Source organism: Triplophysa rosa, linkage group LG21 (genome assembly GCF_024868665.1).
Source record: "Triplophysa rosa linkage group LG21, Trosa_1v2, whole genome shotgun sequence".
Taxonomy (NCBI): Eukaryota; Metazoa; Chordata; class Actinopteri; order Cypriniformes; family Nemacheilidae; genus Triplophysa; species Triplophysa rosa.
In genome coordinates, this window is record NC_079910.1 from 3,907,199 (window position 1) to 3,932,231 (window position 25,033).

General features: G+C 38.8%; 2 protein-coding genes across 4 annotated transcripts; both read right to left on the reverse strand.

Moving 5' to 3' along the window:
• Positions 1–1,795: 1,795 nt before the first annotated feature.
• On the reverse strand, positions 1,796–11,788 carry marchf9 (membrane-associated ring finger (C3HC4) 9). 2 transcript variants are annotated; one of them, XM_057363368.1, is made up of 5 exons: positions 10,713–11,787; positions 10,317–10,587; positions 4,367–4,522; positions 4,041–4,233; positions 1,796–3,685 (listed from the first exon to the last, which is right to left on the reverse strand). In XM_057363368.1, exons 2-5 carry the CDS (start codon positions 10,542–10,544, stop codon positions 3,354–3,356), a joined length of 909 nt encoding a protein of 302 aa, XP_057219351.1. In that variant the 5' UTR covers positions 10,545–10,587; positions 10,713–11,787; the 3' UTR covers positions 1,796–3,353. The 2 variants fall into 2 exon arrangements, with proteins under 2 accessions (XP_057219351.1, XP_057219350.1); XM_057363367.1 differs by having other exon boundaries at positions 10,317–11,788.
• Positions 11,789–15,929: 4,141 nt separating this feature from the next.
• tspan31 (tetraspanin 31) lies at positions 15,930–24,522 on the reverse strand. 2 transcript variants are annotated; one of them, XM_057319952.1, is made up of 6 exons: positions 24,314–24,522; positions 20,482–20,649; positions 20,108–20,152; positions 18,561–18,701; positions 18,076–18,186; positions 15,930–17,687 (listed from the first exon to the last, which is right to left on the reverse strand). In XM_057319952.1, exons 1-6 carry the CDS (start codon positions 24,374–24,376, stop codon positions 17,613–17,615), a joined length of 603 nt encoding a protein of 200 aa, XP_057175935.1. In that variant the 5' UTR covers positions 24,377–24,522; the 3' UTR covers positions 15,930–17,612. The 2 variants fall into 2 exon arrangements, with proteins under 2 accessions (XP_057175935.1, XP_057175933.1); XM_057319950.1 differs by having other exon boundaries at positions 20,108–20,188.
• Positions 24,523–25,033: the final 511 nt, after the last annotated feature.

Here is a 25,033-nt window from a genome sequence, read left to right on the forward strand (position 1 = left end):
GTGTTTGTGACAGCCACCCACGGCGGGGTCCTGGTGTTGACACACATCTGCCAAGTGAATATATGTGACGGGCGTCCTCCTCTGCAGCGCTGTGACCGCTGCAAGGACCACCCAATGATACCGGCGCCCAGGAGACTTGTGGTTGTAACCTCGAGCAGAAGTGATAATCTATGAGGCGCTAAAACAAAACAGCTTTAGATCAAGGTCAAGACATGGCCTGGGGATTCTGTTTGTCTCGCAAATTTAACACTGTAAAGTTGTTTCTCATGGGTGACTATACTTGAGATGGTGTAAACACTGCAAATGGCTCATTCATAGATATATAAAATAATCCCATATTGTCATTTATATGAAAGACAATGCACCTGTTGTTTACAATGAATTCAGAGTCCATATACTGTAGGCTAAGGCTAACATAACTGCTTATGCCTCTAGTGGAAAATTGCTTTTCTTCATTGAAAAAAAGGACATTTTAACCAAAAATTAAAATTCTCTGTAATCAACCCTTTAATCGTTCAAAACCTGTAAAATAGCTTTGTGTCACCAACATGGAGATTTTCAGTCAACAACGTTCATTTGCTCACATTCACAAGTTTAAAGTTCAGGTAACACGCAGTTTCTGCCAATCTCATTCATCTTGAGTGCCTACAGTGGTATTGCATACGTCGTATCTTCGAAGAGTATTTAGTTTGATCAAATTTATAAAAGAGAGATACAGCTGTACGATTATTTCCGGACAAAGGCGAGCTGCTGGAGGCAGGCAAGGGGACGGAACGACAGCGCGAGCAAGCAACACATCATCGCATTGATCCCTTCGTGTTTTGTACATTATGCACGTACACGCCGATTGCCAACAAAACACAGACATATGACTTAGTTTGACTTACCGTGTGCGGTTCATGGCCAGCATGTTTTAGCACTAGTCATGGCAAAAAAACATCTAATACGCACAGCACTATTAATTGATTCGAATGTTTTTTTTTGTCCCACAGGTGACACAGGCCTGCACTTATAAGTGTTGTAGGTATTAGATGTTTTTTGCCATGACAGCTGAACTTCAAGTAATTTAAACAGGCGCATCATTTAAAACATGCATTCATAACATAGTGCAGCACTTTGTATAACGATTGGCTCATAATCATAATGAATGAAGTACGGGCTGATTTAAACACATATGAGCCGCTCTCGTGATACCATAAGCGAATTGGTCTGCGCACAGCGCGCGTGAGGTTAAACATATCTTATCAACCTCAAACCGAACATTACGATGGATTCTATTGTGCTGAGAAAGATCGCTTTGTTTATGTGTTCTTAAAAGCAGTCACAGTGTAATGATGATAGCGTGCTCGGGTGCGGATGGTAATGTACAGTGTGAGCGCAGGTCAGCGGCGGAGTGGGGACAATCGCGCTCCGGCATGTTTCAGGGCACGCTAGAGATACGGGCTCTCCGATGCTTTAGTTTGTTCGTCTGTTAACTTATCAGAGATGCACAACACCACACAACAATTTTCGGTATTGCACCAGGCACAGTCATCGTCATCATTACAAAACGCTAAGGCCAAGCGCCTGACAAGGTCTACACACGTTCGTTCGAATAAACGGATATGACGTTTTTTTGTGGGCGTTCCCAGCAATGCAGACGCTCGTCCACACCCACTAATTAACATGTAATTTGCATGACCGTGAACAAGAAAAAGAAAACGAAAATGAAAACGAAAATGAAATAAAAGAGAAGAGAAAATAAAATGAAAATCAAAGTTTACATTTTAATTTGAATTGTGTCAGTATTATTGCGTGAACATTAATAAAACCTTTGTAAAAAAATGTTTTTACAATTTATTTTTCACATTTGCCTTTTCATTTTCAAATTGGCAGTCTTGCCTCGAGATTTTAGTGAAAATGAAATGTCAAATCACCAATTGTGTTTTCTTTTTCAATTTGACAGGTACAACGCATTGTCAGTGTAAAAATGAAAATAAAATAATTTCATTTTATTTTTCATTTTGGCACATATTGTGCACGCAGTTGTGTATAATGAAATTGCTAATCTGGTTTTCATTTTCATCGTTTAATTTATTTATTTAAATTTGGCAGGATTTGCCTCCCATAAGAAACGGCTTGCATGACTTGAAACAAAGATATTCACGAACTAGTTTTATTCTGTTTTTAGCTTGAAAGTGTATCTGCTTTCTTTTATTGTAGGGAAGAAAACAGCTCGTCGACATTCAACCGTGTTTTTTAAGAAAGCGAAACATACGGGGGTTTAAACAAAACAGGTGAGTAAATAAAGACAGAATTTTCATTTTTGGATAAAAGACAATTTAAAGTAAATCTATCATTTATCCCAGTGTGGATAAATATGGAGCAGAATCACGTCTTGATATAACAGACAGAATAACAGAAGAGAATAATTGATATTGTGTTTTCAGCTGTCAGGTGTTATGAATCGTCCTCTAAAATACAGACGGCTTCGGTATTCTCATAAAATGATGATTCTGTGGCTTCAAATGATGTCGTTCACATTTAAAATAAAGCAAAATATGTAAATGTTTTCGGACGCATGCGCACAAAACATGCTGTAGCTGTTTCTTTAGCGTGTTTGGAAATGTGTTTCAGACACACAAACATACAAAAGCCTTTTGCGCGAGGATGCATTTCACAAACGGGATGAATAAGTTAGTAGTGTTTATTCAAACGAGCACCATTCTGAATAAGACAAATTCATCATGTCCATGTGTCGAAGAGGCATAAAACTCTACCCTCATGCAAAGTTCACTGTCAAATGTACAGGATTCTTTATTGCAGGTAAGATCAAATTATTTTAAACGTTTACGTATTTTATTCTCCGTGTATAATCTTATTAGGTGTTATTGCACCCTCCCCTCTGATAACATTTTATTATGTAACAATTCATATCTCGTTTCCCCGTGTGCAGTGATCGTTTGGTTATGGTTGGCTTTCTTGTCGCGCCAAAAGCATCCGTAAACATCATTTACATACGGTAGGTCCATACGAGTCACCATAAACTTCACACCTCGATGTCACTCGTTCCGCCTTTCCTTAGAAAATCAAAACGTTTTAAAAACCGTATTCATAAAAAACAACACCAGCGAGGAAGTCGAACTAAAAATGCAAGTGTGTTAGCTCATGAGAGAGTCTCACCGAGTCGGGAATACATCGCGTTATGATGCCAGCGTTTTACGCGTTTCGCTCCTTTGCGCATGTCTGTTTTAAAAGCCGGAGCGAGACATATCCATGGAAAATCGGCATCGCTGCAATGTTCGGCAATTCACTGTCTTTGCGGGAAAGGCGCTGGACACATTTGCGTCTCTGATCTCGTGCCATATCCAGTCTCATACAGTCGTGACCCGCATCACCACCTCGCGGTTGGTGGGGGTTCCGAGCCTCGGGTCACTGGGTCTCAGCTGGCTCAGGATGTGGAGGATGGTGTAGCCGCAGTGGTGGTTGAGGATAGTTCTAAACCTGCGCACGCGCTGACCTCCCCTGCTGCCGCTGGCCAGCCCGTGCGGGTTACTGCGGGAGCCCGTGCGGGCCTTACTGCTCGAACTCAGCGGGTCTCCTAAGTCCTTTGACTTTTCATAGTTCAGTACTTTCCATTGCTGATTAACAGCTTGCCATCGCTTGAAGATTCTATACACCGACGAGCCCTCGTGAATTATAAGACCTGTGAGGAGATAGTGATATAGAAGAATTGTATTATATGAATATTGTAAAAACTAGTCTAGTGACTGGCAACACCTACATATGTTTTTCCCATTTGGCTCAGCTAGCTTTCATAAATGGATCATTTGTCTCTAGTCAATTCTTAATAAAGGCTGTAGCAGCATAAAAACAACAACAACAATCATGTTTGACACGCGTGACGTTGAAACTACAGTATTTCGTGGGGAGCTAGCACAAACCTCAATGTCCTTTTTACAAAAGATGACTTCGTCTTTGTAATCCATTTAATCTGAAACCAGCTATATAGAAATAACATGGAAACATCTTTGATTTATCCACCACATTCTGCTTCTCACCTATGCAGACGATGTCCATGAAGCCGTACATGCCGTAGCAGATCTGGAAGAGTAGGTCCTGGCGTTGCCATTTGGCAGATGGGCTGAGAGAAGACCACACCAGCCACGAGATGCTGGCGATGAGGAAGAGTGAGCCCAGGATAATGGCGGCGATCTGCACCTTCTCAATGACCGTCAGAGAAATGGCCTGCCACTGAAACACACGGCGAGAGAAGAACCGTTCTCAGGCTTTGCTGTGCTGCTAGATGACTATAAATAAAGATGCTAGCCAATGCTTAGCCCTGACCCAGATGTTTCACAGCTTGAGGAACCGGCTAATGGTTTACCTGCAGTGGATTCTTGGTGCTGATGGCCAGAACTTGGTACTTGAAGTAGCAGAGCTCGCAGCTCCAAGAGCCTCTCTCGCTGATCCAGCGAATCAGACAGGGCTGGTGAGTACAGCGGACGGAGCCGTCGCAGCGGCACGGACTCAAGAGCTCCCCCTGCAGACAGGGCAGAACAGAATGCAATGAACATCAATACTGACCCTGTTTACTTTGATAATGCTTATACGTCTCTGTGGGTCTCTTGTGTGCATGATTCATTAGCTGTCATGTATATGAGTCAGTTAGCTAGCAGTTTCTTTGTTGTATCCAATGCTGTGTGTGTGTGTGGGAAAATGATATTAACGAATCATATCATAGCTTGATGGATTAATAATGAATTGTGGCATTACTGAATATTCATGTCATTCAAAACCTATGTATGACTCTTTCTTCTGTGAAATACAAAAGATAACATGTCGAGAAATGTCTCGGTGGTTTTGTGTCCATGCAATGGAAGTCAATGGGGGCCAATGTTGTTTGGTTACCGACATTCTTCAAAATATCTTCTTTTGTGTTTTGCAGAGGAAAAAAGTCATTCAAGTTTGAAGGGTGTATAAATAATGATAAAAAACATTTTGGGGCGAACTGTCCCTTTAAATGAGATCAAATGAATATCATGTCATGCACTGAAAGTCACTTTAGATAAAAGCATATGCCAAATGCATTACAAGTTTCTCAGTTCTACATGTGTTTATTTTTTCCACAGGTGCCTAACACACAAAGATGTCGATTCCATGAGCTAAGAATGTAGGCCTCAAATGAACAACCAGTAGGATTACAACACACCTGTGCATTACATTTCTGTGTCATCCGTTGACTTCCGAAGCCAGTATTACAAGCGAGTCCCTGGGTAAGTGCACGTCTTCTATTTCAGTTAATATCTGACACACACCTCAATAACCCTTCACGGCTGGAAGCCGTCCAGCCCCTCAGATAGTGTTGTGGTCAACGATTGAACTTGATTTACGTAAATGAGGTATTAGTCATGAAGCGTCCACCGGTACAAATGATAAATCGATCGGGAGCACCGCGCGCACGCTGCTGCTGACGTGAGCTTTAGACTGCAGACTTACGAGCGCGTGTAGTGCGCTCGAGGATTTGAAGAGTATGCAGTTAAAAGACACGTGAGTTATCCTCACCTCTACAGCTCCAGACGCTCGATCGATACACACTTCTGATGCACCTGCGGAGTGAGGCACGCTCTGAACACTCAGGGTGAAGTGTGCAAGAAAATGCAATTTTACGACTTTTACTGGAATCGTAAAAATGATTTTGTGGAGATATTTTGTAGATGTTTTTTAACCGCCGTTGTTCGGTTGCCCGACATTCTTCAAAATATCTTCTCTTGTGTTTTGCAGAAGAACGCAAGTCATACAGGTTTGAGGGTGAGTAAACGATGACAGTATTTTAATTTTGGGGTGAACTATCCCTTAAACAGTTTGGTAAAGGCACCGCTGTATCTTTTGAGTAAAATTCGTGATCACACTACGGGGAACGCACGAGTGAATTTCAGTAACCCACCGCGGGCTCGAAATAGAATGGAAAATGTACACCAACAAATAAACAAAACAAAACAAAACAAAAGACAGCCTTATATCTTTCACAGGGGCATCCAGCAAAACAGCAGCCCTGCGATGAGCGTGCTGGGTGTATTTTGAGGAAAAGCATGCATCAGCTACAGATTCAATGCATACAAGGTGAATAACAAGTGAAGTATAAAGAACACGGATGAAGAACCGGGGAGGCGAGACGCACGACCGTAAGATTGATGTAATCTTTAGAGAAAGCCTACAAACAAAGGAAAGCGTGAATGGGTTCAGACGTACCGAAGGGACTGCAGCATTCAGCGAAGAAAAGAGAGTAAAACAGCAAGAACGCAATCTGTGGTCATTAATTGCATCGATTGGTTAACTGTGGTACACAGTGTTGAGTGTCTAAATGCAAGAGGAATTTTGAGATGTGACTGGAATGAGAACCGCTTCACTTCCTCCGGCGTCATAATCATTATTGATTTCGAGAAGTAATACAAATATATGTGTGCTCATCTCAATTTCTTCATCTCGGTTTGTCAATTTGGTGTCTGAATCAATAGTGAAATCGAATGGGGAGTTTAGTGTGTCAAATATATACAGTGGGTTACAAAGATCTGAGATTTTAAAATGTAATTTAAATAAAGATAATAAGGAACAATTGTGATAATACACAATGTGTATTTGATACTGTAACATTGTTATTTATGAAAATGTGTTACATTTATCTGCAATACTTGATTCTGATTGGTCAGTCTCTCATCTTGATTGTATCACTCTTCTCATATCCGGTTGGAATTTGTTATAGAAATATGTCAAATCAATATTTCATGTGCAGTCATTCACTCATGCAGGATACTGTACAGTACATCCAGCCGTTTGGTGTTTCATATAAACCCCAACAGGCTGATTTGTACCCTGATGTAAACATTCACACCATTGTTTAAACAAAAAGGGCAGATTTCCTTCTTTCCATTGCTAGAAGATAAAGCTGGTGGAGTCCAGCTCGGCTCGAGTGCACACTGTCATTAAAGCAAAAGAGGGACATACTGTACCAAATGCTGAAGTTCACGTAAATTTCACTCAAATTGTTCTCTATAGTTAACAATACACGGCTGTTACAATAAGTGGACAGAGATGAGTCACTGTGCTTTATAGTACAGCCTGTTCTCTTCTTGTTGTGTTATCCGAGATTTAAGGTCAGATTTCATTTCACAAAACTAAACGTAAAAAGCAGAACATCTCGAGATCTGTAATTATCGGTCAAGTCAAAGTAATCACTAACAAAAGCTTTGTGAGTTAAGAGATGTTAGAATTAGCGCAAATTGTGCTTCCTGCATTAAAACTAAATGTGAACTGCAACTGCATCAAAACAAATCAGATCTGATAGATCGGACGAGGATTGATTTTTCATCTCTTGAGTCCCATGGTTATTCTTCACTGATGATTTGGCTCCAAAAGTTTAAAAATGCTTTTTTGTGCATTTTTTATTTAAAACACAATTTGAAAGGCAAATTATGCAGCAATTTGAGTAAAACGTTAAGTTGAAAACTGGACACGTTTCAGAGTTTTTGATGTCCTCCTTTTGCTTAAATGACAACTTGAACTCGCATATGTACTCAACAAGTTCATTCAAACCCTGATGATCCGTTTTATTCTGTTCCTGTTGCTTAAATGGTTTATTGTGTTGCGTTAGCAACAGAAAGGTCATGGGTTCGATCCCCTGGGAACACACATACTAAAAAAATATAGATTGAATGCACTGTAGAGCACTTTGAATGAAAACATCTGCCAAATGCATAAGTGCAAATAATATTTCATCATGATTTGAGACGTTCCCAAAAGGTATTTTGCGTGCTTCAACATAAACAAAGATGTAAATATGAATAACATTACAAATTTGCTTCCATTTTATTTCCAGGTTTAAATAAAAAAATCCACATTTCTAAGACCTCACTGTATCAACAAAAATAGTAATTATGTATGACTTATACTGTCAGATTTTTAAATGCCTGACTTTCATTCAGCAGCTCACTAAATGTACCTGAGAAGCAGGTTTACACCGAACCGCATCTCGCGTTGAAAAAGACACTGAGGCTGACATAATCAGATGGACGTCCATATGGGTTGTGTTACATCACCAACACCTTTCCAAATTAGCTGATGTCTACGGCTAACTTGAAGCAGGACTGGATTACAGGTTCTGCACATCTGTCGTCGCACAGCTTGGCTGCTGACCAAACATCCATCCCGTGTTCGGCCCATAAATAATAAACACAAACATGTGCTGATGCGTCCGCGAGCGTCTGATTACACACACTCGTGCGCTTTCAGTAATAATGCCTAGCGATTCATCGGATGACATGTCAACCAAGTCACCCATCGGACAATAGAGAGACTGACATCAGTACCCCGCTATAGTCTGCTTACATTCTGTTGAGGTATGACTACATTGAATGATGAATCTCTTAAAGGGACAGTTCACCAAAAATTTCAATTGAGAACATTAAGAGAACGACAGCTTTGGTCTCCGTTCACTTTCATTGATTAGTCTCCACATTTACAGTATCTCTGCTATATTTTATGTGCCACGTAAGAAAGAACGTGGTTTTTGAAACAACAATAGATGAATAAATGATGGATTTTAATGTTTTGGATGAACTAACCCTTGCTAGCATCTTGGCAATTTACAAATAAATTGTGTGTCTTTATGCAGGGTGCAGTGCAATTATTCTGAATCAATGTGAAAGTAATATACAGTCCTCTTATTAACAGTGTTGGGTAAGTTACTCTGAAAAAGTAATTAATTACTAGTTACAAATTACATATTCAATAGTGTAATTAGATTACTGTACAAATTACTCTCTCCAAAAAGTATTTAATTACTTATTACTAATTACATTCTATATCCTATATCAACCTTGATTAGAATTGATTCAAGGATAGACATGAAATGGCTTGTATTTAATTCATTCAATAACTACTGAAATTATTCTTATTAACTGACCAACGTGTACAAATGTGAGAATGACACAATAAAGCATACATTTTAAAGTTAGACTTATAATTTTGATGTAATTTCCACTATTGAATACATTATACATTACACAGTATTTAGCTCAATTGCATCAGAAGTAACTGTAATTAAATTACAGACAAAATAAGAGTAATCCCTTACTTTACCTTTTCAAGGGAAAAGTAATTAAATTACAGCAAATAATTACTTAGTAACTAGTTACACCCAACACTGCTTATTAAACCATTATATAATTTCACTGAGCCTTGTTTGTGACACACAACTTAAGTATTTTAGACCATGTGAATGTTGTTCATGCTCTGTATGTATGAACATAACTATCTTTGCATGGTAATTAAACACATTTCACGCCACCTAATGCAATGCAGCAACCAAACTATGATCTACACATTTCTAAACAGAGCATCACGGAGTCCTCTGAGTCATGAAAAGCGATAGAGATGTTAATCGGGTGTACGTATTGAGCATGTGCATCGACAGCCTCCAACCTGTAAACCCATCAACAGAGAAACGAATTATTATCACACGTGTTGCCCTATACGTGATCAATGTCTTTGTTCCGTGTTGGCAGTACAGTGAGATGAACAAACCCTCCATGCAAACACATTTCTGGTTATTTATGACAAATTAGGTGGTTTATTTATATCACAGTGGTCCATTTACTTTGTAAAAAAACGTATGTTTACTTAATATTGAATTATTTTGCGCTTTATTGTTGTTTTTGCTATTTTTGTAATTCATTGCATTGCTGTAATAATGCTGAAGGTTATATACTAAGCAATACAAGTGGACAACAATTGATGGTATTAGTATTTTTCTGTAATAAAATACATTGTTTATGTTAGTGGTACGGTGAGATAAACAAACCCGACTACAAATGCTTCCCAAATGAATCTCTGATCAGTTATGGTTGCTTTATATATCACAATGCATTTTACATTTGGATAAGGAAAAGGTACAGATAGTCACAACAGTTACTTTATATATAATTGTTTTGTGGCTACATTACTTTCCCTTTTTTTTTGTGATTCGTGATAAAACACACTTACGCGAATACCAAGTAATACAATTGTTGCCATTACTATTTGTTGTAATCAAATATAGTGCTCATGTTAGTGTGTATTATTTACATAAGTCCTGAGTAAGCACAAAGAACAAGATGACTTAATGTGATTATATGCGCCAGCCTGTAATTCATTTGAATCATGTGTGCGGTATGGACAGGGCAATATAATGTGCCATTTCAATTTGCCTTTGAGATATAATATTATGTATTAAAGAGAGAGAGAGAGAGAGAGAGAGAGAGAGAGGTCGAATCACGCGTATCGGATAAAAAAACAAGTACCTGCTCAGGCCCTTGAAAGCAGATCCGACACTGGGGGGTTCTCATCCCGCTGGCGGTGCTGCTGGCGAGGCTGACCGCGTCCAGGCCCGCTTGCAGTTTCGGGTCTTTCTCCTCAAACGCCAGGCTCCTGGGCCTCGGGTCGCTCCCGTAGTATTCCTCCTCGTCATCGCGGCTGGAGCAGTCGACAAAGGGCGGCCATCCGCAGCCGCCCATCCCGAGCCCCCTCATAGCGTTGGATGGTCTGTTCGGGTCTGCGACAGTGTCGGGCCGTCTAGAACCGGATCGCATGAAAACCAGCACCTTCAGTTCGTTAAAAAACATGCGTATCCGGTTCTTAAACATGTTCGACTACATGTGTGTGTTGTGTGGCTGATGTGAAATTGCAAAATTGTTTACCAGAAATGATTATTGTTATATGTTGTTTTGTTGTTGTTGTTAGCCGTCGCTCCTCGTAGGCCTGTTATTTCTACGTATTTTACGAGAAACCCAGTTGCTACCCTGACGACTCAGAGGAAAGTGTCCAAAGCAAAGGTAATTGGTTCAAATCTCTGGACACCGTTTTGCCTTGTTATTTTCGGTCTGATGGCATTGTATGTGCCTGTCAGCGCCGACCGAACGCCCAAATAACACGACTGATAATAATAGGTGCTGTTACAATCATCATACGGCGCGAGGATGATAATAGCCTAATAAGACTATGGTTTTACAAGAAAGGCCATCAATGCATTGTCCCAGGTCTAAAGAAAGAGATCGAACAATCCACAGCCAGGATACACGGACGAGAGAGGAGGAGGAGGATGCAAAATAGCACTTCACAAAAACACCACCATCAGCATCACTGCGATACAGAGTCACAGTCCGGGATCCTTCAGCATAATAACATCATAATCCAATATAGGTGGAAGTTCGCAATCGTATAGTTTCGTTTATTGTTCATCGGAGGCATCACCGTTACTTGATGGTCATTTCCTCGTGCATTTTCTCATCGACATGTTCCGACACCGCCTCCCATCCCAAATACAGCGTTCAGAAGAATCCATTAGCGCGGCGTTTTAAAAACAAAATAGCAATACTGGCCGAAAAGCAGAGGGAAATGCCAGCATCTTTCTCCATTTGAAGTTCACTATCACCATCCCCCTTACGGACCGAGATGGTCCCTTGCCACGTTCAAAGAAAGATGGAGCTTCCAGAAAGGGAAAACGAGAGCCCCCATGCGCAGATTTCCTTATTTTCCTTGTTCGCAGGGCGTGCACATCTGATAGTCAGTCGGAGCGGCTGATGCTGTGGATCGTAATGCGATTGGGATGCTGATGCTGCTCCCCTCTGATTCATCCTCGAAATGGACGTTCTGCCGTGCGCATCAACACACGGCCCTTGTTTCCAAGGCGCGCTCTCGCCCAATCAAAATGATTCATTTACAAACGTCTCGGTGCCGTGCGCGCTCCTGTGCGCTTCTCCTATGGGAGATTCCACGAATGCCTGTTTGGCGCGTTTTGACGGGCGACGCTGTCCGAGGTGTTGATCTCTCGCCGTGACGTTCCTTGCGTGTCAATGAGACGCGCTAAATATAAATGAGCGCGCGCGGATAAATGGCACATTCTATGCTATGCTGTGTTTTTAAATAATAAATATACTGTCATTGTGTTGTAACTTTGAAAACAATGGAACGACTAATATAACACAACGGTTTGTTCTGTTCACATTTTACCCAATGGGTTAAAATCAACCCAGCATTTTTTAGTGTAGTTATTTATACAGGTAAATCTGTCAGGAGTGAAAGAACTAAACAAATTAGTTCGTTCAAACGAATGTGACAACTTCATGTGACAAATCATTTTCTGTAACCAGCATTTGAAAATACAACCATTTCTGTAATTTTGTTAAAAGCTGTTTTTAAAAAAAAGAGAAAATCCAGCTAGCACCATAAAACATTAGAAAACTCACAAATCTATTACCAATATATGTCCAATTGCCATTTAATTATAAACAGGACAATAATCACGTATACACAATCAAAATATCATATACCAATTTGTTGAACAAATATATGCTACTTACTGACATGTGTGCTGTTGTTTTCTGATGAGAAATGATGTCACTTCCTAAAGCACTTGCCATGAAGGGCTGGCTTTTGATAATGATGTAACAAAAGACTTACATAACTGAAAGTGATTTTGAAGACTGCTATTGATTTCTATTGACTAGCAACTAAAATAGTACTGTCCGAATTTTTCATTATATTTCAGTTAGAGTAATGAGTTCGTGATTTCTATATTTCATCTGTAGATATACTGTATAGAATGACTTGAGTTTGGGTCGCTGCATTTGTCAGTTTCATCAGTGAGCACTCTAATGTCATTTATTGACTTGAGTTTTCTGTCAATTTTTCCCTTAACAAGGCGGCTCTAAAGATTGATTTTGTTTTCACACCAAGCCTTTGTATTGCAAAGTGTGTTTTAAACAGCTAGGGCATGGAAGTATGATATGACAATTGTTTTACTGTTGCCCCACAACATTTCCCAAAAAGATGTTTGTTACATTTTAAAGTATGTGTGAGAGTTGATTTACTACACCTGTGGTTACTCTGCTAGGACACCTGTGAAATCTTCACCCACTAAAATCACTTTGGAAACAGCTAGTTAATCACAGACATGGCTAGAACTGTGTTCTTAAAACAGTGAGTTTTGAGGAAATGACTAGTCATTTGTTTGCACGTGCATGTATTTGAGCGCATTAGATGTAGTATTTTATTATCTAATGCAATGGACTTGAAGCCAAATACTTAGGGCCACATATACACGATTACATAACCTGGATCAATCCACTATATTCATAATAGACAGTGAAGTCTAGTTGGCACTGAAATGTCAGTTTTCTTTCAACAAATCATGAAACATGAAGCCTATACTTGATTTACGGTGGCATAGACTTGTTTCTGTTTTGCACATCAATAATTGAACTGTTGCAAAGTGCATGGACTCCTGTACCTGAATAAATCTGTTTCAATAATTTGTTCTCAGTGGTGAACACCGAAGAGCCATATCAAAAGAAATGATTAATTTAGGTTCATTGGTTGATGTATTTCAGGATATCTCTCTTAACACTGTTTTTTACCAGGGTTTGTATTTCACATTGATTGTAATGTTTGGCATTACAAAAGTGGTGCTAACCCCAAAATTACAAAATGAAACGATTCATAATATTACTCTTTTTTTAAACACTTTATAGGGTTAAGCCTAGTGAGTCTTAGTATCGCAGAATCTCAGAAATTTTGCAGGGGTGGGGTTTGGCTTGTTGTACCAAGCGTCCTGTCCAGTAGGTAAGCTGATAGCGACTCGTGTCTAGGACAGGTACATACTCGATACTTGTTTCTCACAGACAGCCAACCCGGTATGTCTTTATTTGTGCTAACATGCACTTTAAGTCCGTTCCATAATTTATGCTGCTATCGACTTGTTTGTTTCCCTGCTCTGATAGGAGAGATTACTCTTTCTGTTTGTTTGGCTAGGTCTGCACTGGGAATCGCAGTCAATGTTATAATTGTATATGTCCTCATCCAACAATTAATATATTCATCAGAGCAGGCAACACCTTAGCTAAGGTATCCCAGAGAGATGACGTGCTATCAATGTTCCATGACACATCACTGCACCAGATCTTTCCGGCATATGTTGCATTCCCACATTTAAGGCCCGCTTTAATTTTGCTTCTCGAAATTTTGCTGGACCTTTCGGTATCTTAACAGGTGGTCAGCCCTGTTTTGGCATATGGACGTACTTCATATGAAGTGAGAACTGGCAAGAGGCCCAGCTCTGAGCCCATGCGCGATCATCGAATTAGGGTTTATATTGTTGAGCGTGCCTAGACTGAAACTAGACCAAACAGAGCACATTTTCTCACATAAGTGTGCTTAAATCGCTCAACAGTGCAGAAAACTTACCACATAATGCCAGACTTATAATTTAGTATATATTATAGCAACTCAATTACTGGTCGATTTTACATCTAATTTACAACACTTTGCTAAATTGTCTAACTCTCACACAAAACAGACCCACAAAGTCCTTCCATTTTAAATGCTGATGTGTTTTTATCCATAAAGTGCTTTCAGCTGTGAACTATTCAATCCAATTGTTGTGGCCACTTGTAGCAATTATTGTGGTAAGACCCATTACTGTAAATGTGCTGACAACCTACAAATGATGAGGTCAAACAATGAAGCCAACTTAAACACGTTATGTCATTTGTACTTTAGTAAAAGAGGTTTCATTTATTTTGTTTTTCAGGCCACCGAAACATCAGTTCTAGTTTTGTTTTAATTATATATGCACAGAATATGTTCAGAAACAGGATGTTTAACATTAAACAGGGCTTTACTATCATTAAACACTAACAGTATCAATTTCGGTAAGTCATTGCGCAAGACAGGATTTAAAGGGACAGTTCAACCAAAAAAGTCTGTCATCATTTACTCACCTGAAGTTGTTCCAGATCTGTATACATTTGAAGAGTTTGTTTCCAAAATGAGATAAAAATCATGTTTTTTTGTTGTGCATTCCAATTACTATCAAACTGCAGTTGGTTTGTTTTGATTTAAGCCATAATAACTCAAAAAATTCAGCTAACTAACTCAATAAAACAATAAAAACATAATAACATAATAAAAAACACGACTTTTTAATTTTTAAATGGCGTTATTTCATTTTGGAACCAACTTTTCATTTCTTTGTTCTAATGAGCAAAGAGAAAGATATTTGGAAAAATGCTTGTAACCAAACACTCATTGTCCACCATTGACTACCATAGTAGGAAAAATGACGATGGTAGTCAAGAGTGCCTCGGAACGGTTTGCTTTCCTACATTCTTCAAAATATCTTCTTTAGCGTTCAACAGAACAAATAAGTTTATTAAGCAATTTTCCTACTCAATGGCCAAGGACTCTTTGCTTACAAGCATTCTTCCAAATATCTTTCTCTGTGTTCATCAGAACGAAATGTATACAGATTTGGAACAACTTGAATTTTCGTTTTTGGGTGAAATGTTGCTTTAAATGCAGTGTTTTTAGAACAAATGTGTTGTTCCAGTGGGTACCACATGGCGGCAGTGTGTTTGAGGAACTCGCTTGCAGACAACAGAGACAAACCACCTCTGAATTATTGACCAATGACAAAGTGCTGCATAAGCTTGCACATAAATATCCATCAGTAAACGTACAGTATCAAGCTGTGATACTATTTGAAGTGTTCTGCACTTGTTACCTTCAGGGCATGATGTATGTTATGTATTCAGATATGCAGAAACATAACAGACAGTGTACTGTATCTCACCAGGAGAACACAATGTGAGACATTTGTTTACAATACAGTAGAATTTTTATGACACAGCATGAATCATTTTACACACCCAACCTACACAAGTTGCATAATCTATATGTAAAGCATACCGAGTTCACCGTAGATACAAAGCGAGTTGAGAGGAAAAAAATGTCTTCTGTTTTCCTGCATTTGTTTTTATATACCGTATCAATGTGGAGATTTATTAATTAAAGGCATTTATTTTCTGTGATGGACAGACTTTCACCTGTAGCTATCAGAAATTACTCATACACACATATTGATCCAAGAGTTTTTAATTGGAAAAGTCACTTTCAAAAATACAAGGCAAACCCAGGGAAAATGGCGCTTACAACTCACCAAGTTCATCAGTGCCTTCATACAACGGCAATAAATAATTACTGTATAAGAGCACAGACATTGATTTCATTTCTTCTTCACAATCCATCAGTAAAAGAACAAGAGCGAGTGAAGCTAAACACATCTGGACTGAGACATGTTTCCATTTTCTCCAGTATGTGGGGCGGAAAATAGCAATTAAGACTTTGTGTTTATTATCCAATTTGTTTATGTATTAATATGAGTTAGCACGGAAAAACATATTGGTGAGGGAATAATGAGAAAACATATGGAACTGCACACATAAGGTTTTGTAAATTATCTATCTGCAACAACAACAATGTACATTGGAGAAAAAAAAACACACACACTAAAATGGCAACTTAACACTATTCAGCACAAAATGAAAAACAATGCGAGACAATAAGAGATTTTGCAAAACACAAAAAAACAGATTACAAAAGGATTTAACCGAGACGGCTGCGATTTTAAGAAGCATTTTTGTACATCAATAAAGCATTTGCTTCAAGCAACAGCCTGAGCATAAAAATGTTTGCAAATAAACTAAGTGCATGAACGTCTGTTTTTCCATCAGGCAAATGAGCAAACGCACTGAACAAAAATGGCACACTGAGATTATTTCAACAAATATTCACAAAACAGTGCATAAGATGATAAAACACTATATCAGTGAGTAATACTAAGCTTCAAACGAAATCAAGAACTTAAAAAGTCCAGTGAGGGTTGTAAGACCCGGGCTGTGGTTTAGATAAGAATGGAAAAAGCAGTAAATCTGTGAACGTTGACCCTGTCACGGTAAAGACTATGCACAGCAGGAGGGCGGCAGTCCATCGCCAGGGGAAAATCCTCATATTCACATGGCTCAGTTACACAAGTTCTTAAATATTTGAGTTTCTAGATCTAATCACTAAACTAAAACTGCAAAGGCTGGACCGGACACTTCCTCATAAAGCATCGACAAAACACAGGAATTTAACAGGTTCGCACGGATTCTAGGCAGACGTGGATGCTTTTTCTGTGAAATACATGACAATATTAACCTCGACTACTTCATAGCACCATAGACGCCAGCTTCGAAAACTACCATTTTACTAAACGCCTACGTACGTTTGCGTGGTTTTTTTAAATTCCGATTACACTGAAACTACAGGCACCGCTTCAGAACTACATCCTTCCTATTTATAAGTGATCTGACCATATCACAAGAAGAGCACATGCAAACACAGATGGCTTTACATTGCAGATTCTCAGTGCATACACAGAACAGGAGGAGCTTCTCAAGTCAAGGATGGGGGAGTGCTAAAATAATCATCCCATCATACATGATATCTCATTCCCGCTGCTTTAAATTAACCCTCTACAGACTTTGGAGAAATGGGTCAGATCTGTCATTAAAATGGATGTGTCCTGTGTTCTGGTATAAATAATTGAGATTGCATATGCTGTGAGATGTGTGTTCTGAAGTTAAACTGTGTTGAATCTGTTGGTGATTGTGTTCCGTGTTTAACGTCTGGATGTCTCTCGATGCGCTCCACTCTACCTGTGCAAAAGGGAACTGGAATAGCTGAACTAAACTAGTAGTTTTGGACGGGGGGCTGAGCGACTACAAGAATGCACTGGGGTTTGCTCTGGGGTCCTTTTGGTTCCTATAGCGCATGGCCAGCCAAACACCTAAGATCTGAGAAAAAGAAACAAAAAACAACACATTACAATAAACAAAAAGTAAAGACACTAGAAACATTACATTAAAAAAAAAAAAAAACTGTAATCATAAAATGATCACTCAACCTTGAGTAGTTTATTTCTTACGATAAAAGAATAACGGACACCGGGAATTCACAAATATAAAGCTATGTGATCGCAACGCTTCCCATGCAAAATAACTTATTAGACTACTGATATAACTCAAGTCTTCATATCATGCAAGTGTTAATGTTTCTAAACAAACATATTATTCATTTCCTTGGGTGAATCCTTACTGAGACACATTTAAAGATGCTCTCATACAATCATTGATTTCATTCATTTTATAATATAGTTTTATGTGGCTTCTAGCCTAAACTAACCTCCGTAAAGCTGAAAAAGAGGCCGACTCCTCCCAGGATCTTCAGAGCTTCTGAGGCATGCTGGAGACTTTTTAGACCACAAGTAATGCAAGATCCATTTTGTTTACATGGCTGCAGGAAAAGAAAGTGGCTTGTTAGTTTTAGCGTGATGATTTAACACTTGTTCAACTCCTCCATCACCCAGTGCATCATCAGATAAAGGTATACAGTTAAGTGCAGACAGAGAAATGAGAAATTGAATCTTCAATGATCTTCCTTGAGTAATCAAGTGCATTCCTGTACATTTTCTCACTATACATTTGGTTTCTCCTGGTCCCCTACACGTTTTATAGATACATTTTGTTTATTTGTATTATCTTGAAATCAAACTCAAGACCTCTGATTGCAAGTACCGTGCTCTGCCATTTAAGCTACAATGTCATAAACAAGTAAATGCAAGAAATAAATAAAGCGAGAAAGTCTAAAACGCAAGGAATTATTCTTACAGCTGGACACATATTCATGTCGGCCACAAACTCTCTCTGCTGCTCGGTGTTGTTGAACAGGCCGCAGCAGTCCAGTTTTTTCTCAAGACTGATTCTTGTATCAGTACTCATTAATCCCCAGGATGAGGCCAGTAATTTCTCCTGTTTAAAAATGTGACAGAAAAAACGTTTTTCAAAACATTATTGTGCAACATCATCACATGTGCTCTGTGGTGTACCGCAAATGTCACCCCCCAACAAGCGGTGACATCATAGAGCAGTGGTTCTCAAACTGGGGACCCAAAGGACCCAAGATAGATCCAGTTTTTGTGGGATTTTATGAAATATATAAATGTATTAATTTATATCCATGTATTAAAATTTTGTGCAAACAAACATCAGAAAAATAAGACCACCATCCAAAAGAATGTATGTTCCAGCATTGTTTAATTGTATATGTTCTTGGTTTATTTAACATTTTAAATTTAAGCGGGCGATCACACAGAACGCACGTTTTCTGTTTGAAAATCCGTGCTGCTTTTTCGGTTGGCAGCGTTTTTTATGTTGCTAGGCAACCGAAACAGCTGTACTGTCAGTCCAGTGTTGGGTAAGTTACTCTGAAAAATTAATTAATTACTAGTTACTAATTACATATTCAATAGTGTAATTAGATTACTGTACAAATTACTCTCTACAAAAAGTATTTAGTTACTTATTACTAATTACTTTCTATATCCTAAACCTTGATTAGTTAAGTGATTCAAGGATAGACATGGAACGGCTCTTTTAATTCATTCAAATAAATAATATAAACTACATAAAGTAGTATTATTAACTGACCAAAGTATTAGAAATGTGAGAATTATACATTAAAGCATTCATTTTAAAGTTAGACTTTGAATTTTGACGTCAATTCCACTATTACACACACATATATTACACAAAGTATTTAGTATAATTACATCAAAAGTAACTGTAATTTAATTACAGGAAAAATAAGAGTAATCCATTACTTTACTTTTTCAAGTGAAAATGAATTAAATTACAGTGACTAATTACTTAGTAACTAGTTACACCCAACACTGCAAGGAATACAGCAGGAGCTCTCTAGTTGCTGTTAACTGTGACATTAGCAGAAACTTTAAAACAGGGTGCTCACTCTGACCTTGCTCGTTTACAGCCAACACAAGTTTCTCCTCCATCATTGCAGTCTCCGGACCTTTCAAGCAACTGTAAAGTTCCGTCAACACAACGGAAGCCCCGCCTCTCCATTCATTCGATTGGACAATGGAAAAAAGGCACATGACGTCATCCGCTTTTCTGCTCAGAGTTGATTATTTTTCAACTTCAGGCGCTCCGACAAAAACGCGAGGCGCCCGGCGCGCAAAACGCTCCCTGCCAACTGAAAACAATTCAAAAGAGGCACGTCTAACAGCAAAAAACGCGTTCCGTCTGATCGGCCCCTTAGTCTTTATTTGGGGGGTCCACAAAGCGATACACCTTACACAAAGGGGACCTTACAACGAAGAAGTCTAAAAAAACACTGGTTTAGAGTATGATAGACCTACCTGCTGACCCTGGTTCATGGCTAGACAAGAGCAAGACACTCCAAACTGGAATAGGAACACGATAAAGAGAATGACCATGTACTGTTGATTCGTGGTCAAGGCCATTATGTCAGTTAGACAGAAGCAAAACACACAAATAACTGTTTACAAACATAACAGCTTAATTTTCTAGGGGCAGAAAAATACAACAGCTCTATTAATGAGAGTATTTACTAATATAAAAACTTAGCGCAAAGTTGTAGTGGGCTTATAGCCAATAAAACCGAAAGTGATCTGCACATGAACATTATATTCTTATTGAATTCACCATTGGAAGCGCACAACTGTTGAAAATCATAATCTGTAAAATCATACGGCAGGCACATAAAGGATACAAAGAAGAGCATGACTTGGTGATGATGAACGGCTCCAATGAGCCCCACAATGGCGATCAGCAGCAGAAAGAAGCCGACGGCGATCACGCCTCCGATGATGTGGATGCTGGAGACAATGCCAAAGCCTTTGCCCCATGCTGCTACAACAATCAGCAGCAGGCCCACCAGCTGTGGATGAAATTAGACCAATCAGAAAGAAGCAAACAGAAAATAAATGTGTCATTACCGTACAAACTTTTAATACAACAGAAAACTGCGTGAAGTAACAGCACCCATTTTACTTCCAGTGACACTTTTTTACGAATGAAACAGGATATTTACAAATGTAAAACAGGTATTGATTTTATTCATTAGCAATAATAATGGCCGTGGTCTCTACGTGACAGGTAGTTAGGGCTAAGAATAAAGGCGTGGTCACATTAGACTTTGAAAAGGTCAAGCCGAGGTGTGTACATCTACTATTGGTCACGTGTCATCACGTGATACGAATTCGCAGGTCAGAGTTTACCAAACTTGAACTTTGGAACGCAGCGAAATGCGAAACTTTGCCGCAGAAGCTTGCGTTTCCGGTCTGGCGCATGCGTATGGATGGACGTCAGTGGAGAAAAAAGACTAGTGTGACCTCGCCATAAGAGCTTTGTGATGAGCCAAAAAATAGATTCTTTAAATTTGGAAGAAAAAATGGACAACATTTTTCTGAATAATATTACAATATTACACTGAAGATGAATCATGTTCAATTAGACGTAGAAAGTAAAGTGGGTCAACTGGATTTTTTGAGATCGTCACACTATATTGTTAAATTCATTCAAATAAAACTCATCCCATGATGCAACTACAGCTGGGGGAAACTTACAACAGCACATGTTGCTCAAAAATATGTATTTCTACGGTCTCTATAAGGTACACACTGCATCACAGGGTCAATCTAAAGCACAAGGGTTTGTCTAGTATTTATATAACACAAAACAATCAAAGATCGCAGGTCTAGATTCCAGAGAGCTTCACGATTATTTACATAACCTTACCGAATAATGTGCAACTGTAATAAAGCCATCAACAACACATGGGCGGAATGTCACTGGCCAACTGAACAATCAATGTGCACATACAGTGAGGGAAATAAGTATTTGATCCCCTGCTGATTTTGTAAGTTTGCCTACTTACAAACAAATGAAGGGTCTATAATTTTTATGGTGGGTTTATTTGAACTGATAGACACAGAATATTAAAAAAAATCAGGGGAAAAAAATGTTATATAAAGGTTATAAATTGATTTGCATTTCAGTCAGTGAAATAAGTATTTGATCCCCTACCAACTAGCAAGAATTCTGGCTCCACAGATTGGTTCTGTGCCTATATGGACCACAGATTAGTCCTGTCACTTTAAGAAAGTACTCCTAAATCAGCTTGTTATGTATATAAAAGATGCCTGCCAACAGAATCTGTATCTTCCAGTTCAACCTCTCCAACACCATGGTCCAGACCAAATAGGTTTTAAAGGATGTCAGCGACAAGATTGGAGACCTGCACAAACCTTGCATAGGCTACAGACAGAAGCTTGGTGAGAAGGAGACAACTGTTGGTGCGATTATTTGGAAATAGAAGATATACAAAATAACTATCAAATGCCCTTGTTCTGGAGCTCCCTGCAATATTTCCCCAATGGGGTAAAGATGATCATGAGAAATGTTAAAGATCAGCCCAGAACTACACGGAAGAAGCCTGTTAATGATTTCAAGACAGTTGGGAACACAGTTAGCAAGCAAAACATTGGTAACACATTGGTAACACGCTATGCCACAGTAGACTGAAATCCTGAAGCACCCGCAAGGTCCTCCTGCCCAAGAAGGCCCGCCTGGCTGGTCTTAAGTTTGACAATGAACATAAAAATGATTCAGAAAAGGCTTTGGCGAAAGTGCTGGCACTGCTGTGAGACCAAAATGGACTCCTGTGTTTGGAGGGAGAGAAATGCTGACTATGAGCCCAAGAACATCATGTCTACAGAGAAGCACAGTGTTGGAAACATTCTGCTTTAGGGCTTTTTCTCTGCTACAGGTATACAGGATGACTTCACCGCATTGAGGGGCTGAGGGACGGGCCCATGTACCGTAAAATCTTGGACGAGAACCTCCTCCCCTTAACTAGGTCACTGAAGATGGGTCATGGATGAGCCTTTAACATGACAAAGACGCAAAACATATTGCCAAGACAACCAAATAGTGGCTTAAGGAGAAGCACATTAAATGTCCTAGCCAGTCTCTAGACCCTAGTCCTATAGAACCTCTGTGAAGGAGGCTAAAACTCCAATTTGCTGAGCGACAGCCAAGAAACCTTAAAGATTGACAGAGGAGTGGACTAAATGTATCCGGACACATGTGCAAACCTGGTGACCAACTATCAGAAATGTCTGACCTCTGTGCTTGCCAACAAGGGTTTCTCCACAAAGTACAAAGTTATGTTTTGCTTGGGGATCAAATACTTATTTCACTGACTGAAATGCAAATCAATTTATAACCTTTATATAACATTTTTTTCCCCTGATTTTTTTTAATATTCTGTGTCTATCAGTTCAAATAAACCCACCATAAAAATTATAGACCCTTCATTTGTTTGTAAGTAGGCAAACTTACAAAATCAGCAGGGGATCAAATACTTATTTCCCTCACTGTAGTTCCTCAAATGTCAGCATGAGGGTACAATATAATGTTATAGAGAAAGAAACACATTAAAACAGCAACACATACACCACAAGGTGGTCTGATCAGAAGGTCGTGACATTGACTTTCATAAATGTACTAATTATTAGTGTTACTTAACTGAGATGCTTTTATCCAAAGTGACTTACAGTAAAGTGATTACAGGAGGAGGTTACCCATCATGGGTAACCTAAGGTTAAGTGTGGTAAAAGTTCACCTTTGGGGTTTGAACTTTTACCAAGATGTTGGGCTTGCCTTCTACCCTTTCGGTTACTGGCCTAGATCTTCAACCACCAGCCTACAAGTCATTTTCTAAATAATTTTGCTATTTACAGCCAGGCAGTCTTGATAAAGTCCAAAGTCTTTTGTTTTGGGTTAGTGTGATCATGACTCCATAATGACACTGCTGTTGATCTTCAGCACTGTCATCACAGGTATGAGTCAGAGACATCATGGGAATATTAGCAGTGATACGATCTTGCTTAGTACGCAATCTATTTTACTAGATTAGCAAGCAGACTCTAATAATGTCTGAAATATCATCTGAACATATTTAAAAGTTTGAGGTAAACACTACTCAATTTTGACAGATCAATAAATGAAGCTGCCATGCCATGAATCTTCCAGACCAACAGGGTAAACAATTGTGGAAGAACACGGGTTTATTTATTCATAACAATGAGGTATGTTTTACAAATACACTGTGTGCCCAAAGCAAATGAGTAAATAAGTAAACAAAAAGGTTACACAAACACGAGCGGTTACGCAACACTAAGGCAAACGAAACCTATCAATTAGTTTATTTGTAATATCAACCCATGACATTTTATATTATAGGATATTACTGTGGGTTTTACAATTAATGAAATACCAGAAGAGAGTTTTGTCCAACCAGCAAAGCTAGCTGATTTATCTAACGTTAGCGTTATAAAACAAAGACCTTATCTACGATCTAGCCAGAAAGACCTTTATATTGATCATAAATACATACATTCATAACAACATGTCTCAAATGTAGCCAAAACCGTTAGATAACGTAAATAAAATGTATTTATTTTAGTACTGAGGCAGGATTAGCCATGGCTAACGAGTTAGCTGTATAACGTATATTCATATGTGCGCGTGTGACTCACCATGTAAACTACATTTAGCGAACAGAGGGCGTTTTTCGAGCACGTAAATCCTCCGCAGACCATGTTGAATCTTCAGTCATTTACCGGTGATGTTGAAATGATGTTCGAATGATGTTATTTCGGCTGTTTCTTCTCTTGTGGCTGAGCAGAACAGTACTCGACTAGCCGGTGACGTCACCGCTGCCTCAGACCCCCCTCTAGTGGCCGAAGTTGTTCACACACGTGCTCTGTGAAAAGTAACGCCAAGGGACACAAATTCCTAATAATAGCCATTTAAATCCATCTTAAAGCTATACGCTGTAATAGAAAAACGTACAAACGACGGACAGACTGTACTACACATACAATATACAAAAGAAGCTTTGATAGCTCTTTTACATGCATACATTACATAGAAATAGACGCATTAAATAGTATTTGTCTTGTTTCCTGAAAAATATATAATTAATTGTTAATGTACATAAATCAAGACTCAAGCAAAATATTTTATTTATACAATATTTATTTATTAATTCGTCCATTTTTCAAATAAACAATAATCAAATGATTGTTCATAAATCTCGCGATAACTACACATCTACCGTCGCACTCGCACGCGCTGTTTACAATGTTCTTCACAGCTAGCTTTGCAATCAGCGTGCATTGAAAAACATACTAAGTTAAGTTAAAGAAATGTAATCGAAAACAATCATTTTAAAAGATCTATCAATGACGATTTAG